The sequence below is a fragment of the Nyctibius grandis genome, chromosome 3 (assembly GCF_013368605.1).
Source record: "Nyctibius grandis isolate bNycGra1 chromosome 3, bNycGra1.pri, whole genome shotgun sequence".
Lineage (NCBI taxonomy): Eukaryota > Metazoa > Chordata > Aves > Nyctibiiformes > Nyctibiidae > Nyctibius > Nyctibius grandis.
In genome coordinates, this window is record NC_090660.1 from 2,061,730 (window position 1) to 2,080,142 (window position 18,413).

Here is an 18,413-nt window from a genome sequence, read left to right on the forward strand (position 1 = left end):
CTACCAATGCATTATGCTGTTTAGAGTTTCAACTCTGTAGTAAAAAACCCTAAAAAGAAAAATGTTTTTAACATTTGGCACTTACCAAAATACTCTGAAGTCTCACTCTGTCAGCCTGCAAAGAACATAATATGAACAAAATGGACATTAGGGCAATTTACATTAACATCTATTTTCCTTTTCTTTCCCAACAGGCACTAGAAGTGCATGTGTATATGTCTGGAATTTAATGCCATCCACACAGTCAAAGGGAAGGAAAACTCTGGGCTTTTTGTGTATTTTAACAAATCTATTTCACTGATTTATATTGTTTAAATGAAGCTATCATAGTTGTAGGAAAAAGGGACCACCTGACTGAGTTCAAATGCAAAAAGGAGACAACACAGCAGGCAGAAGCAGGGAGGGGCTAACCAAGAGGAATATAGAGTCATTGCCAAAGCGTGCATGGTTGGAACTGGGAACACCAAAGCTCAGCTGGCGTTGGAGCTAGTCAGGGTTATTACAGGCAGCAAGAAAAGCTTCAGTAAGTATGTCAGCAGCAAATGGAAGTTACGCAAATTGTGGTCCCACTGCTCAGTGGGATAGAGATCTAGGGACAGAGGACATGGGAAAGGCTGAGATCCTTTGTGCCTTCCTTGCTTTGGCCTTTCTTGGTAAAGTTTGCTTTCAGGCCTCCCAGGCCCCTGCAACTAGTGACAGAGCCTGGGGGAGTTAACTAAAGCCCAGATCAGAGAGAGACCAGATTAGAGACCACACATGCAAATCTAATGTAGAGAAGTCTGTGGCATCAGGTGCTCTGTATCCAAGGGTGCTGATAGAGGTGGCCATTCTCATTGCAAGGTTGCTCTCAATGGTCGTTGAAAGGTTGTGGTACTTTTGGGAAGTATCTGGGATTGCTCTCTATGATTGGCTCCATGGATGAGCGAACAGTGAGAAGGGTGAATGTTGTATACCTTCATCTTAGAAAGGCCTTCAACACAGTCTGCATAGTGTCTTTATAGCAAAGTCATGAAATATGGACTGGGTAGATGAATTATAAGGTAGGGGAAAAGTGAGTGGACACCAGGCTCAAATGGTGGTGAGCAACAGCACAAAGTCTTAAGTGGTGACCAGTTACTAGTGGTGTTCTTCAGGGACTTATGCTGTTTGATGTTTTTATAAACAACCTGGGTAATGGGACGGAGTGCACCCTCAGCAATTTGTGGATGATTAACAAAGTAGGGGAAGGGGTTGGGATGCTGGAACTTAAGGCTGCTATTCACTTGGACCTCAACATGCTGGAGAAATGAGCTGACAGAGACCTCATCACGTACAGCAAAGACAAACTCAAAGTCCTGCACCAAGGACTGAATAGTCCAGTGCATCAGTCCAGTCTGGTCATCAACTGGGTAGAAAAGAGTTCTGCAGAAAAGGTTTTTGGGTCCTAAGGGACAAGTTGAACATAAGCAGTAATTGTGCCCCTGTGGTGAAGGTGGTCACTGGTGTACTGAGCTACATTAGCAAGAGCAGAGTCAGCAGGCTGCAGTAAGGGATTCTTGCCCTCCATCAGCACTGGTAAGACCACATCTGGAGCACGCTGTGTTGGGCCTCCCAGTACAAGAAAGACAATGACATACTGGAGCATGTCAAGTAGAGGGTCAGCGAGAGGGTTAAGGGCCTTAAGCACATGGTGTGTGAGGAGAGGCTGGCTGAGAGAACTGGGTTTGTTTAGCCTCCAGAAGAAAAGGCTGAGGGGAGATCTTGTTGCTCTCTACAGCTGCCTACTGGGAGGGTGTAGAGAAGATAGGGCCAGACTCTTCTTGGATGTGTATGATAAGACAAAAGGCAACAGACACAAGCTGCAACATGAGAAATTCTGATTAAATACAAGGACACATTTCTCAGCCATGAGGGTGGTCGAACACTGGAACAGGTTATCCAGAGAGGTTCTGAAATATCCATCCTGAGACAGTGAACTGGACACTGGACACATCCCTAAGCCACCTGCCCTAATTTGACCTCCTCTGAAGAGCAGGTTCAATCAGATGATCTCAAGAGGTCCCTTCTAAACTAAATTATTTTGTGATCTTATAATAATTTGATTTTTCATAAGTGACTGTGATTTTAATCTTTATTTTCACGCTCTCTGAGGCATCACTGAAGAAACCAGTGTCAATGGCAGTGGAAGGTAACCGCAAAGATTTTAGCTGAGCTCCTGTTGAAAATAAATCTTTTAAAATTCATGCATCATAATTTCTATAATTATTTTGAACCTTTAAGGAAGAGTATAAATATTGCATCGAACAACAAAACAAAATTTGAAAAGCTAAGATTTCTTTTATATTTGGCCAGCTGTATTATTCTTTAAGTATCTTTCCTCAACATACTAAATTTCTTCAGTCGTTTTTGTAGGAATCATTGGGCATTACAGTAGGAGGAAATCCATCTTGAATGTGGTGTGTCACTAACGTTATTTTCACTGTGAACTTCAAGTGTATACTTCCAAGAAAACAAAAAATAAGCCTTCTTTCAAGGAAATAAGCACAGTTCTTTTAACAAGTAGCATGTTTTCTTCTGATGTGAGTCAATCAATATATACTATCGTGCATCTTAAAGCACTTTCAAGAGAACTTTTAATGAGCCTAATACAATTTGTCACAGTTCAGTCCTGTAACTTGTTATTCAAAAAAACTCCCACTGACTTCACGTTGAGTCAGTACTATGTGAGGCCGTTGCTCCTGTGCCTGCTGTGCTTTTGAAGAGACAGCCCTGGTGTTTAAGAAATCTCCTTGGCTCCATTAGACTTGATATTAAGGGGTTGCTTCTTAAGGGGTTATTTTGTGGTTTCACTTTAAAGTTTCATTCAGTTTCTTTACAAACAAATTGCTTGGTTTGTATTTTTTTTTTTTACTAAAAAAAGACAGGAGATTGACGTTAAAGTTATTTCTGTATATTGCTTTCTCCAAATTTTCTGCTGTACACATACCTTGTCTCGAGTGAGCGAGCAGACTTGTAATAGAGTGAAGATCAGATGAGCTGAGAAAGCAGAAATGCACCATAACCCAACAACTGGAATGCCTTTAATTTTCTAACTGTACAAGGTTAAAGATCGGTTTCTAAAATGATAATATTTTCATCTCTTCTTTTTGAGAGAGAGAGCATCAAGTTAAAAAAAAAGATAACAAAATTATGATCCTTTCTAACGTTCAAGTCTTGGGAATAAGAGACAAATAGACTTCAGTTTCTTTCCATTTAGTGAAATGTTTGCGCTCGTAATAGCTTTAAATAATTATAGAGATAACAGAAAATGGATTTTGTTGTTACTCTAGAGTTCATTCTGATTTATTATAAGGATTTCTTTCTAATTTTAATATAGGTTGAATATTCGCTGCTATATGAATGCTTTCCACTTATAAAAATGTTAAGGGTTGCTAATTTTTCACTTGAACTGCAGGTACAAATTACGTGCTACAGATAAATTAGCTCAGATTCGGGAAGGAGAGAACGTGTGTGTTTGCATTGTAGGGATTCTTTGTTATTTCTAAATTTGGAAAGACCAACTACTGGCAATCTATTTCTATCTTTGTTTTTCTAAATAGAAATAAGAAAGGTAAATATTTTTTAAGTCATGACACCTGAAAAAACAGATACAAAGTTCTACTCTGCCACTGAGTTAAAGGTGTAACATTTTATTAAGTTAAACTATACAGTTTGCTCAAATGGGTATGTAATTCGAACAGTTTATAAATATCTCGTTAATACAAGCAAATGGCATAGCTAATCTATTAAAAAGTGGAGGGACTACTAATCACATTGCTATGTTTGCTTTGAAAATGTCAGAGTGACCAAGATTTTCCCTCTTTATCTTGCCTTTCTTTCATCTTGTCTTCATCTAATACATAGCAAAAAAATGCAACTAATAAGAAAAGTATCATGGTACATTTTTGAGTCACGTGTCTTTACAGTTACTATAAACTGAAAATGTAAGAGAATAGATAAAAAAATTGTTAATAAGTTAGATAGTTTGTAATGCTAAGATTTTAAAATTAATTACTATGTCTCTTTTGAATAAGATTCTAATAAGCATAAGGACAGCCTTTGCTATGAATCTAGTGACTGTTTATAGGGATTCCATTGAGCCCTACAGAACTTAATGTACTTAATTTCATTGCTGAGATAATATAATTTTATATGAATTTAAGAACAAAAATATGTTTAATCAAGGAAAATCTAAGCTTTGCAAAATATGAAAATGATTAAGATGACTTCAACATCCAATTAATTATTTTTTTTCGTTTGCCCGTTAAAGAGCATCAGTGTTGATCTTTAAATCCACCTGGCGTAATGAATGGGCATCCTTAATTTTTATGTATAGAAACCATCTATGTGATGATATATTTATCACCAATGATTATTACGCTTAAAGTAGTTTTGGAAGCCTGAAAAATAAATTCAAGGTGTTCAAAACCTTGAAGCTGCTGCTAAGAGAAGTGTCAGAATAGACATTTAAGATGCACTGAATATCTGAATACACTTTAAATCAGATCGCTTTTCAAGTTTTAAATATGTAGAAGCATTTATTAGCAGCAAAATCGCAACCAAGAGATAGTTCTGTTTGCTTGGTAAATCTCTGGGAAGGCTGGCACTCTCTGTGGTTATAGTTGATGCAGGGTAGTAGGAGCTAAGTGAGAAAATTAGGAATACTAGAGAACATGCAGTGGATGACATGAAGCTAGAAATAGCATGTTTGAGGTACCTAAACCAAAACTCAGTTCCAAACTGGTGCAGTTTACCACAGTGAGTATTGTGGTCATACAAACTGTAGCTCCCAGGGATTTTGCTTGGGTGGTTAACCACTCAACAACAAATGCTTTCATTTTGGTACCTTTGTTAACTGAACTGAAAAAAATATTGATTAAAATATAAATCTCTTAGGTGGAAGGTGGTGGAAGTAAATCATGTGAAAGCTGGAGAGGGACTTTTTACAAGGGCATGTAGTGACAGGACGAGGGGGAATGGTTTTAAGCTGAAAGAGGGGAGATTTAGATTAGATCTTAGGAAGAAATTCTTTCCTGTGAGGGTGGTGAGACACTGGCCCAGGTTGCCCGGAGAAGCTGTGGCTGCCCCCTCCCTGGCAGTGTTCAAGGCCAGGTTGGATGGGGCTGGGAGCAACCTGGTCTGGTGGAAGGTGTCCCTGCCTGTGGCAGGGGGGTTGGAACTAGATGATATTTCAGGTCCCTTCCAACCCAAACCATTCTATGATTCTATGAACCTGTAGCTGAACTGGTCCAATGACTTCCATACTACTACTTGCTATTGAAGTAAATTCACCATAGTGATATTGTAGCCAGAACTTTGCAGTACATAAAAACACAAAATAAGGTGATGTAGGAGCAGCAAATAAGATGGCACAATTAATGCCAACAGTGTAATCTCCACACTGTACATCTCCTAAAGGCAGTAAATAGTGATTCAGGATTTTATGCTGCTTACATCTCTCTAAGTGTAATCATCTCCAGCAGTCTCTAGACATTTTTTATCTTATGGGAGATTTTTGGTAGAAGTGAAGTAGCAGTAACTTTGAAAATCTAGTGTACATTTATTCTCTTTGTTATAAAATAGCATATGAATACCATGTATTATATGGGTAGTGTAATGTACAGATCTGCTGCAATTTGATCATTATGTGGCTTTCTGTATTTTCCATTATATCAAATAAAATAAGATAGAAATAGCCAAGACTGGTAATAATGATCATTCTGACTGCTTCTCTCCATCAGAAAAGTGACAATTAAAACTTGCTACTATTGCTCTTGTTTCCAGTCATTTGTAGGAGAATTTTATCTAAACAGGAAGATCAGGACAGCTTTTGAGTTTATTTCAAAGAAAACAGAGTACTTGCTGATCTCATAGTTTTGAGCTTCAGCCGTGCAAGCACCACATTTTTTTCATGGGAACTCACTTATGAAAGTAATAAAATCTTCATTTAAAAACAGCAGAAGACATCTTCATTGCTTTTAATTTGTCAGATGATACCCAAAATATTTTATTAATTTGTTTAACTCCTCCTCTGCCAGGAAGCAGGATTGCCTTTTTACTAAGAACCACCAGAGCATAAAACTGTGCTTAAATGCTTCATAAGTGAACTGTTTCTCAAACAATTTTTCTTTTAATTTGTGTCCCATCTCATTGTCTTATTTATATTAACTTTATTACAGTCTCAGTGTCCTGCTTTATTTTTATCACTGCCAGTTTCTAAATAAAGGATTAAAGTGTATCTAAAATTTTCTCTTTTATTTTAAAGTAGTTTGTCTTTTTATTGTACTTTTCCTGAGGACTCTTCGTTTATGTCTTAAGTGGCTGACTACTCTCAAACTCGATTGAAGTAGGCAGGAATTGGAAGTGTTTAACAACTGGCAAAATCAAGCAGTTTCTGAAGAAAAAGCAAAAAAACCCAACTTCTAGCCACTTTAAAAAGTGGACTTTCCTCAGTGAAGCTCTTGTTTACCAACCATTTCCATCAGTTCTTGTCAAAATAAGGACTTTGGAATACATTTATTTGCAAGAAAATAAATTAAATCTTGCTGTTCATTCATTTTTTTAAACATCAAGATAGCAAGAAGATCCAGTTTCACTATTATTTTGTGGAAAGAAACATACATTTCCCGTATCAGTAAATTTCTGATGCTCTTGGAATGCAAACATATCAAAATACTGAATTCAATTTCTTGTATTTTTTTATGAGCCCACTCATACTGACATTGTAAAACCAACAATATGCACAATTGAGCCACCCACCATGCAAGTGAAGTAGAACAGCGAGTCAAATGAAAGATGGAAAACCCTCTGTGCATTGAGTAGATACTGCCTGATTTATTTCTGTTGTGATTTGGACAAGTATCAATTGTAGCATCTATGTGTATTTTTAAGACTATTTTACTTAATTTTTTCCCCCTATGCTTCCCCTTTTAAGATGCTACCATACCCCGACAGTAATATTCAATCTCTTTTTCCCAGCAGACAAGAATATTTTATGTCAGCTCTCAACTATCTGGGCAAACATTTATCCAATCTACAGGAGAGCTTCAGAGAGAGCCATAAAGGGGGAGAAGTCATTATATTTCATGCAGTCATGGAACTGGAAGAGACATCAATCTCATCTTCCCCCTGTCTAAAGACAAAATAAGTAAAACCAGTCCCATGCGATAATTATATTGTTTCTCTTCCACCACCAAGACGTTGTTCATCTTGTGAAATTTTAGTATCTGTGGGTATATGCTTGAATACGTAATGTCTAGTATGGCTCTTAGGCTACGAGTGTATTTCCTCCTAGCTGAGCTTGGGCACAATCTGCCAGACATTCTCTCTCTTTGGGAATGACATGGTCTACATGTTTTGCAGGAGATTACTTTGAAAATAGGAGAGAGACCATGTTTGTAATTACCTCAGGAAAGGGGAATGGGGGGGAAGAGTACCTGTCCTTTGGCATTGAAAAGTAAAAGGAAAGGAAAAAGCTGCCGTAGTTAAAGCTGAGATATACCTCAGGGCCCATTGCAGTTCATTTCAAACAACTGAACTGGTCCCATCACCTTGCAACCTGAAAGCCTGGGTTACAACCCTGCTATTTTCCAAGAGTAACTGTAAAACCCAAATATATTTGAATCCTTTGAATTCTGTGGCCAGCCATTGCGAAAAGTGTCTCAAAACAGTTCTTCTAAACAAGTAATGCTGTTGTTCACACCAATCTAAACTAAAATTACTGTACAGATGGAGAAACAGGCATTGTAATCTTATTTACTGACTCTTTGTTATTACTGTTGTTCCATTGTGAGCAGGGTTGATAGGTACAGGAAAATCCACTTCAGGGGCATCAAAAAAGTAGGGCAAACAGCCGACAGCCAGCAGGGCAAGAAGCAGAGCAATGGTCCCCACGGTCGCCAGTGCGATCCTCCGGTTGTCATCTCGGATGCTGTTGTTCACAACAGCAATCTGAGAGAAGCACTGAATCAACAAAGCTGGTAAAAATAGATGATTATACTGGAGTCTTATCCTTCCCTTGTTACTGTTGATAATTTCCCTGTGTGCTGTTAAACACAGTCTGCCTTGTTCCTGTTTCTGCTTTTGTCAGTGCCTTCATAACTATATTTACTCTACCTTTTTGCAGGTGTCATCCTATAGCTATTTAATATCCTGTAAAATAATATCTGTGCAAGTTGCATTGTGGCTTGAAGATAGTCTGCTCACAGCTAGTTGCTCAGCTGTCATCATCTGAGTATCTTTTGGTCTTTCTCTTACCTGGATTGTTGCATTATCTGCCTGTTACTTTCCTCGATGACCATCCTATAGACAATACCAGTATAATTGCATGTTCAGATAACCTTTCATGCTATATATGAGCTATATCTGTGGCTAGGGCACATAACCCTAGAATTACTACAGCTAAATCTCAGGTGTGCTCCAGGAAGAATTTCTCTGGCACATGGTAAAGGAGAACTGTAGTACTGTATTGGTATTCTTTGTACCTCCTGTAGAGAGGTCCTAGAAGCTCCTTTTAAAGAATTCGATCCCATCAAGAACTGGTAGGTACTGAATCAGTGTCAATACTCTGAAATTAAATCTAAGTGAGGGTTAAGGAATCATAGTATACAGAGAGACTGAAAAATCTCAATGCTCTTCCAGAACTGGCTTCAATTAATAAGCAGACATCTGGCGATAAAATATTTTTAGAGAAGAGGGTCTGGCTGAGGACGAGATTTTATTAGAAAATGTCTCATTCAAGAAGTTGGTGACTTTCTCTGGAAACACACACAGAAAAATTGTGGTTCCCATTCTGGTTTGCCTTTCTGCACTCCACCGAGCTGGGAGACTCTGAATTCCTGTTTATTTTGAGGACAGTTCATACAGTTGCTGGACATGGGGTCCAAATGTCTTGGCAAACCCCATCCTTAGTCCTCATATTCCCTAACAAAGAATTATGACTGGAGTTCAAGAGGCGTGACTGTTGAAACCTCCAGTACTGGTCCCATATTCCTTCAAATACTTAGAAAATACATGTGTGTGCTTTTTTGAGCATTTCTGTGGATGCAATGAAACGAAAAAAATATTCCATTTTAACTCATGCTGTTCATCCCTTCTGCAGCTTGTTTACTTTAGTTTATTTCATGCTCTTGGAGCAGAAAACTTCTAGTTTTCCAAAGTTATGGCCTGTGTTCCGCTTCACACTAACGGCCCCATTCTGTGATGGAAACAAGCATAAAAATCCTACAGTGAATTTGGGTACGTAGGTGTATTGAGTTTCTCCTTTAGTGTATTTTCCTGTTTGTTAACATATGAAACACCAGCTATATCTTCAGTCTAAGTATTGTTAGCACTGAGTTTGACTTTTGTTCTGTGGGTTCAGAACAACAACTTTTAACTCTGTATAGAAAATTTGAAGATTACTTGTCCCTTGAACGATACTGTGCTGCTCTTTATCCTGACAAATAAGGAATTTTGTTTCCTTCCTCTCATTCTGCATAGCAGGGAGCCAGGATGTATCCTTGAAATACCACACAGATAAAAATCACTGTCAGACTTGAGATCAGTCACTTTTTCTATTGATTACTAGATTCTGCAACTCCCCGTGTAACTAGTTGAAGGCAACGTGGACAACCAGTTAGGTATCTAAGATAATAGTTACTTTTTTTTTTTTAAATGAGGTCTATTGTTTCATTAAAAGAAGTAAAATACCAAGTACCATCTGTATACAAACATCAGCCCATCATTAACTTACAATTAAAACAAAAGGAAAAAAATATATAATGATGAGGTGTTCTCACAAGCTATGGAGAAAACCTGTCTTCTTGTCACAATAGAATCTGCATTACATTTCAAAGAAAATCTGAGTGTTTCACACAGGGATACAATCTGTATATTCAGAGTCTAGTATGATATTTCATTCCTTCGACTTCCTTTCTTATAAGATCTTTTATAGAACCCTACTGAGGTGATTGAAAGAGAGGCATAATAGATCTTGACACTGGAAAAGAAATATTGTTTTTATTTCATAGGTATTTTATTATACCTATCATAATTTATTTTTTATATTTATTTTATTATATTGTAGTGACTTCTAACATAGAAAACAGCATGAATCTAAACCGTAGATTTTCTAATTTTTGTTGCAAATTTGAATTAAGATCAGGAGCTGGATCTAGAATTTTTGGCAGTTCCATGTTTGGTAGGTCAGAATGAAATCCTGGAAACAAATTTCCGTGAACTCTGGGGAAAATTCAAGTTCAGTCCATGTCTGACCTTTGCAGGATGGTTCACCTCTTTGTGGTCTTGAAATGTGAAAAATAAGATGCTAAGATTCAGATTCTGTATGGAAAAAGCCAGAAAGATGTAGAAGTTACAGGATAAGGGAGTCTACCTGACTGTAAGGTGTATTTGTAATGATAAGCCTGAACATTGTTTTAAGCTGTCCAAACTGCATTTTATGTGCTTTTTGAAAATCTACGTATTTTCTTGTTGGTAAGAAGATCAATACAGTGCTGTCCAAATTGTTCATTCATCAGTTAGCCTTTCTAGTGACAGCGTTCCTGTCAGCCTTGGTTAGAGAACTTCATTTAATTACAATTGCATTCACTGTAGGAAGGATGATGAAGGGAATCATATCTCAATAATGGAAATCTGGAAGGGGAAGGCATTGTTGTGTGTATTGAAATAACAACCACCAGGTACGAGGTTAATTCCAGGTTTGAGGCAGAAGCTTTGCCCCAGATGACTCGGACTGGAATTGTCTATATTGTCCAGGTCCCACCAAAATTCATGGGCATTAGACTGAGTACCTAATAGTTCAAAAGCAATGGAGGTGGTATCTACAAGGCTTTTCTAGTTGCTTTCCCATGTGCTAAGCTCTTTACATCACAGTTATGTTTATTAACTGCATTCTGAATAGTTTGTTTAAGCTATGGCAATGATTTTAAAGCAGAAAAAAATTGATGTTAGAGAAGGCTAGTTTGTGAGAAGCATATGGTTCAAAAAAAATGCCATTCTTCCATTCCCTGTGGATAATGAATTGTTTTTTGACATTATCTCTTTGCATAACTATCTGTTATAGTACAGCATGACTGAAATGCCTTGACACCCAGTCAGCCTCACAGACAATTTACACAAGGTGCTGTACAAGTGCATAAAACCCCCTCCTCTTCCATGACGAGAGGGAGTAGCAGGAAGACAGGCAAAGACAGACGTATGAGTGAGCAAATTACAGTCTTTATCCATTGATATAGCAAAATTCAGCAACTCCAGCCCACAACTCCTTCCTCCCACAGCCACTGGAGCCCAGCCTGGGGACACAGGGACCTGGGGTCTCTGCCCAGCCTGAGGGACCTGACTGCCACTTTCCTGTTTGCAGGTTCAACCAGTAGCAAAGCTGAGAACATGTCCCAAAGACCAATAATAACTGCATGCTAATATATTGTGGGTTAAGAACTGATACTTCAGATGCAATGAAGCTGAGAATCACATATTGAAGTGCCTCTGTGGTTAGTTCTCAAATGCTATCAAATGTTGGTAGTGATTTTTGGAATATATTGCTGAATCTAATCATACATTTGTAGCTTAGTTATTTGGATCGTACTCTTTTTGATGTGAAGAGTGAATTGTGGCTCTAGCTTTTGATCGTAGTGGTTGTAGGATCTTTCATTACATTCGGATAAATCCATATAATGTGTTTGGCTTTGCTGGGTTTACATGAATATTACTAAGAGTTTACTTCAGTGTTGGTGACTTTGAATTTAATATTTAAAACAAGGGAATTGTGGAAGTGCTTTGAACCAGATTAGCTCTGCTAGTACACTGAAGATCTAAATGGCCATGTGCTTAGTGTTGGTTAGAGGTTCTTGCTGAGAACAAGTTACAGGGCAGACAGTTTGAAAAACAGACATATTGGAAGAGTGAGCTGCTGAAATGTAATTGGAGAAAGCACCTCCTAGGAACCTACAAATACTTGTGCTTGCATCCGCCAAAACACAGAGGATTAACTTGCACTTTCTGTCTCTGTTCTTTCTAATAGCAGGTTATGGCTCCCTGCTATAGTGTCACAGTTTTACTCCAAAGGTGCTATGACCTCAAGACAAGCCTTTGCCTAATTTCTTGAAATGCTTGTCAGAGCTAACTTTTAGCATGGTCACTGCTTAATTACTGTAACATCTGTGATTAATTCTGAGGTGCCACCAGGGAACTCTGGAGTGAGTGCGTGTTGAAGTGAGTCAAGGAAATTTAGGAGCCACCAGCAGGAATTTTAGCTGATGAGCAAGAGTGTTTTAGAAAATGAAAAAAAAAATATTACTGGTCATATGAAAGTTCTGGCAAAGCCTTTCAGTTAAAATGGGTCTTAATTATATTTTGGGGAAGACTTACATATATCTGGTCTTTTTTTGGTAATAGTTGCCACATTAAGCAGCATCTGTCCTCAAGCCCCAGCTGGTTGCTACTGCCCTCTGTTCATTGCCCTCTCTTTTAGCCAGTCCAGCTGTTTGTGTGGGATGTGATAAACTGTATTCAGGAACAGAATTCAAAATTACTTTCATTCCTTTTTCCTGCTGCTGTTCAAGCAATATCGGTTTGATAATCTGCTATTCTCCTGGCTCCACAAATAGCTGTTTTCATGCTATTGAAGAAGGCAGCGAGGCATTGGGGATCTGAAGCTGGGTGGGAAAGTGGGAGAAGGAATGGGAGCTGTATAATCTGTCTTAGCTACCAAAACAAATGTGTGTGTATTTTTTTACCCTTGTCAGTCAAGAGTGGCATGGCTCGTCATATTGCTAGCTGAAATCTGCGAAACCATTGTACATTTTTCAGACTTTTTACCTCCTTTACCAGTAAACTGTTGTTAGCCCCTCTTCCTTCCTTCCCGCTCTTATCTTAAACAGATTCTGTCTAAATTATTTTCTTGAAGCTTTTTCAAGGTGATCATTGTCAAAGATTTATAAGTAGTGAATGAGACTCTCCACTGTCTTATCAAGGACTTTTTTCTCAAGTAAATTGACACATTCACTTCTGAAGGGCATTCAGTTAAACTATTACATACAAACATCCTGTGTCTCCCTGCCTTTTAGCCTGAGTCAAGACACTAATTCATTCTCATCTCTTATAAACCACCTTCAGAAAGACAGGCAAATGAACATATTTAGAGCAAAAATGAAAATACTACAGAATGTTCTCAGATTCCTCAGAAGTGGGCCAGGGCATTAGACTTTAGGGCTAGTTTTAAATTTGCAGAAAGTTTCCAGCACAGGTATTCATTGCCCAGGAAGTCTACTTCTAGAGAAAGGTGAACTGGAAATTCACTTCATGGAATATATGGAATACATTTTTCTCAGAAAAATCTGAGAAATGGGAATGTGATTCCTAAAATATAGCAAGGAGCTTAATCCTTTTCCTATTCCCTTAACCTCTGTATGAAGAGAGAAGTAATGAGAAACAGCAATAGGGAGCTGGGCGTGGAGAAGGGTAGCAGACTTCCAACCTGCAGACAAAAATTAATGAGTTAATAAATCAGCTGTAATGTATATATTCTCGTAGATAGTTGCCAATGAGTTAAATTGATAACATTGTAATGTAATCTAATAACTGTATAATATTTCCTTCCCACCTTGCCTTTTTCTTCCCCACTCTAGAAAACATGTCTTTTCCTGTGAAAAAATAGTCTCGAGTAATAGTACGTGAAGTTAATAATGTTCTTTATTCTACTGCTCTACAGGGTTTCCTGTACAGATGAACGACTCGGATCACTCGCTGTTTCAGCATTCATTTCAAGGATGCATGCAGTTTATTCACGTGGATGATCAGCTGGTGGATTTGCACGCGGTGGAGCAAGGCCAGCTGGGAAGCTTTGCCAACGTCACCATTGACATGTGCGCCATTATTGACAGGTAAGTTGCAGAGACATCGCTGATACTCTGATACATGTCCCACATATTCTGAAAATAGTGATACAGAAAAGGTGGTTCTGACACTGCCAGTGATCACGTCAAGGCAGTCCTACCTTTTTAGTAGTGGGAACCATGCTTAGATGATGGACGTGATGGCTTTAAGTTGTAGATTGAGCAGGGTGCAGTGGAAAGCATATCTCCAGTCTCCCCACTCTAGGTCAGAGGAGGAGGTGAAAAGCTCTTGAAATAATGCTTAGTGGTTTTTTTTCCAAACTGAGAAGAATTATTCAGGATTATGGCAGGCTTTTGCTTTGAGCCCTACCTTTTCAGCCATTTATCTGCGTTAATTTCTGTTGCTCCTGATTAATACTTTCTTCTTTGTTGGCAAAAAAGAAAATACTAGGAAAGACAGGGAAAGAGCAAGTAGCCCAACTCCTGAATGCAGACAGCTTGGCTTATCGTGAAATTTACCTACATATTAAACCCATTGCAAGTCTGCTGGAAAGCTGAAAATGGCTTTTTTACAATTCTGTTTTGAAAGAAGTAAAGATTACAAGATCATAGAACCCTAGAATAATTCAGGTAACAAGCAACCACTGGAGTTCATGTGGTCCAAGCCCTGCTCAATGCAGGGCCAACTTCAAAGCCATGTCAGGTTGTTCAGGGCCACATCCAGTCGAGTTTTGTGTGTCTCCAAGGATGGAGATTCCACACGCTGAGTGACTCTGGATATCATCAGCAAAGATCTGCATAGTTGTTGTAAAGAAATGCGTGTGCTTTTAATTTCCTCCTGTAAATTAAGAGAATCTCAGAGATAAATGCTACTGTGAAAAAAATGAAAAATGACATACTGCTTTGGTCTCGCCAAATGCCTTCTCTTCCTGAAATGTAGACATCAGTTTGCACTAAACACGTTGTGGTGGGTTGACTGTGGCCAGCAGCCAAACACCTGCCCTACCTTTTGCTCACTCCCCTCTCCTGGGAGATGGGGAGAAAAATAGAAGCGTGCTTTGTGGCGTACCAGTGAGTTGTTCTGGCATGTCGGGCCACTTTAAATTGCTGCTTCTCATGGATCTGTTGAGGGTTGAAGTCATGGTGAACAGAGCTGCTGTCACAGGGAAGAAGTTTGTTCTATCTCCTCACATACAACTGAAATTAGAAGGGCCTCCTTCCAGTGTTTGGTAGCTTGAATTGCTTAGTTTTATTTTGAGTATTTGTTTTTGGAAATGTAAACTGACTGGGAAGAAAGGATGTGAAGATATATCTGATGAAGTCTCTGCTTTTTCCCCAGTGGATAAATCTAAGCTTATGTGACAGTTTGTATTGATCCCACTTATGCCAGTGTCTATTAGAAATAATTCCATCAGAATAGTGAAGTTAATCGGAATTAGGCTTTTGCAATGTATTACAATGTAATTACAGTTAACTGACAATGTAAGTTAATTAGAATCAGAGATTTACAATGCATTTTTGAAAAATAGGACTTAAAGCTTCCTGTGTGTCAAGCAGCTTACTTTTGAAGTGAGCTTCATATAGAAGTTACTATTTATAAGGTTTTTATTTTTATAACATATAATAATAGATATTCAAATGTTTCATATATTACAATATAGTGCTATATGCCATCCATAATATATGAAATACCTTTTACTATATTAGAATAGTATTATGCTTTATATATTTAGCATGTATTATGAATTAGATTTATTTTATATACTTTATATATATAACATTTGTATTCATAATACATTTTAATATAAATAACAGTGCTTTATGTATGTTTTTGTATGTATGTTTTCTTTATATAAGAACACATATGCTCACTCTGTTTCTCTCTTCTGCCACCTTGGACCCCGATATCCTCATTATATAAACTAAAACTATATGTCTTATATTTATGCTTTCTAAGCACTGGCAGATTGTGTTGCAAGGAGAGTAACAATTGTATAATCACAGGAAATTAGAATAGTATCCAAAGGATTTTCTTAGCGTTGGTTTTGTTTTTTTTAAGGATTGAGATGTAATCTAGCTTGTTGTTTTCCCATGACGAAGTTTATTTCTTTGTCGTTTGCACTTTAAAACAAACCCTTTGACTAAGAAGTACAAATGCCAAGCTTTAGATCTGACTGGATTTTCATGACTGTCTTATTAACACCTGCAAAGATGAGTTTACAAGCACTTCTGTTACAGTATGCCACTATAAATAACATTTTTTATATGGCTTTCCTTTAAAGGATCCAGGTACCATGTGTGCTATGTATTGGTTTAATTTGATTTCCTTTGAAATGGGAATATACTGTGGCTGTGATACCAGGATCCTCCTGCTTTTTTTAACTTGTTTGGCTCTGAATCATAAAGGCTTTAGTCATTATCAACATGGAAATTGCTTTCATAGCCACACTTTAGTGAAGACCTCCACTGGGCAAAAAGATAAGCTGTCACATTGAATTATTCTTACTGCAGACTTCAGCCATTTGGTTGGGGGAAAAAAAGTGAAGTTGTAAACGGTGGCATTTTTCATCGTTAGCCAGAGCAGACAGTAAGGAGGAGACAGATTTCTCTGTAAGAACATGACAAAAGCTACTGAGGGTGGCAAGTTCTCACGTTGCACCTGCCTGGAGGTAACTGCTTCCAAAGTCCCAGGTTCTGCCAAGCCAAACACCTGCCCCGTATGGAAGGGGTTTCTGCATTTTAGTTCCAGTATTTTTTCAAGACGTTGGAAGAATAGTCACGTTAAAGTATGACACTTGTTTGGGAGATACAAGTGTTGAACCAGTGTCTTTTTATTTAGTCTTCCCCTCCTCACACGAGCATTTTGCTACTGCAAAGGCTACAAGCTGAGATCTTATTAAAAGGGAACACCAAAGCTAAGGAACATTCTCTTTTTACCAGTGGCTGAACAGTATAAATGCATATAATTTCATGCAGGTATATATATATATATATATAGTAATTACAGGCACTTAAAGTGCTACTGAGAGAAAATAATCGTTCCTGTTTCTGTATGTTAATTAACTTTAATTGTATTAGCAACGAAGTTGCATTGTTGTCACAGTGATCAACATGTACAGCACAGGCCCCTATACACCTCCATTACTTATCATTAATGAACTAACTTCTTGTTCCAGTCCAGATGGTACAGTTGTACTTTAGGATTTTAGAACAGGACATTGAAGAGGAATTATTAGTCACAACTAATTTATCCCAGCAGTCTCAGAGAATCCTAAAGCTTGCCTGACTTTGTTGCGGCTAGAATTATGGATTTTAGTCATGAAATCACAATGAGGAGATACTAGAATGATTTCAAAATATAGTGTCCAGTCTGTCACTGTAGATTGTGCAGAACATACGCCAATTTTAACAAAAATCTCTGTGTACCATAAGAGGTGAAATAACAGAAACTGGGAAAAAAATGCAGTACCAAGAATTTTCATGGAGCTGCTTCTAGTGTTGTATGAATGTGTAACCTGTGTGATTCCCTCTGTAACACAGTGACATGAATTAGATGCCAAATTTCGATAATCATTTCACATTAAAGAATTAGTGTAAGTGATCAGATACATGCAGCAGAACATTTCTGGGTGATTATTGCTCACCTGCTGTGGTGATACACTGTGTATGACAGAGTGCCAGCATTCAGCTTTAAGCCCATACAGCCACATGCTCTAGACTGTGTGATTGTGACCAAGCTGGGGAAGGGTCTGGAGGGTCTGACCTACGAGGAACGGCTGAGGGAGCTGGGGGTGTTTAGCCTGGAGAAGAGGAGGCTCAGAGGTGACCTTAGTGCAGTCTACAACTACCTGAAGGGAGGTTGTAGCGGAGTGGGAGTCGGCCTCTTCTCCCAGGCAACTAGTGATAGGACAAGAGGACACAGCCTCAGGCTTCGCCAGGGGAGGTTCAGGTTGGACATTAGGAAGCATTTCTTCTCAGCAAGGGTCATTAGACATTGGAAGGGGCTGCCCAGGGAGGTGGTGGAGTCACCATCTCTGGAGGTGTTTAAGAAAAGCCTGGACATGGCACTTAGTGCCCTGGTCTAGTTGCCATGGTGGTGTCAGGGCAATGGTTGGACTCGATGATCCCAGAGGGCTCTTCCAACCTGGTTGATTCTGTGATTCTGTGATTGCCAATCAAAATTTGAAATAATTAATTTAAATAACAAAACACAGCAAGCATCTTCATGCATGAAAATGGCCACAATGTAACTGGCAGCAAGACAGAATTTCTTTGGAATTAAAAATTATCATTGCAAGTAGTCTTAAAATTCTTCACTTCTAGCTCTTTCCATGGACTTCAGGCTTCTGGCCTTCCTTTCTGTTCTCCCTGCCTCCCCTCTGCCAGTTCGGTGGTGAGGCAGCCAGTGAGGAAGAAGACAGACATCATCCTGTAGTACTCTGCATAAGAAGCAGATGATACACCAATGTCCAGACTGAAAGCAAAACCTGCTTTACAGTTGAGTTGTTCCCAAGACAATTTCACAAAAAGGCAGTAATATAGGACTGGGGAAGAACTGAAACC

At 38.5% G+C, this 18,413-nt stretch overlaps 1 protein-coding gene across 1 annotated transcript in view; it reads left to right on the top strand.

The window, feature by feature from the left end:
- The window catches only part of CNTNAP2 (contactin associated protein 2), a 974,788-nt gene that overhangs the window by 585,002 nt on the left and 371,373 nt on the right, over nucleotides 1-18,413 (top strand). Inside the window, exon 10 of the mRNA XM_068395817.1 lies at nucleotides 13,727-13,898. Coding sequence (XP_068251918.1) covers nucleotides 13,727-13,898 — 172 coding nt within the window. The remainder of the gene's footprint in view (nucleotides 1-13,726; nucleotides 13,899-18,413) is intronic.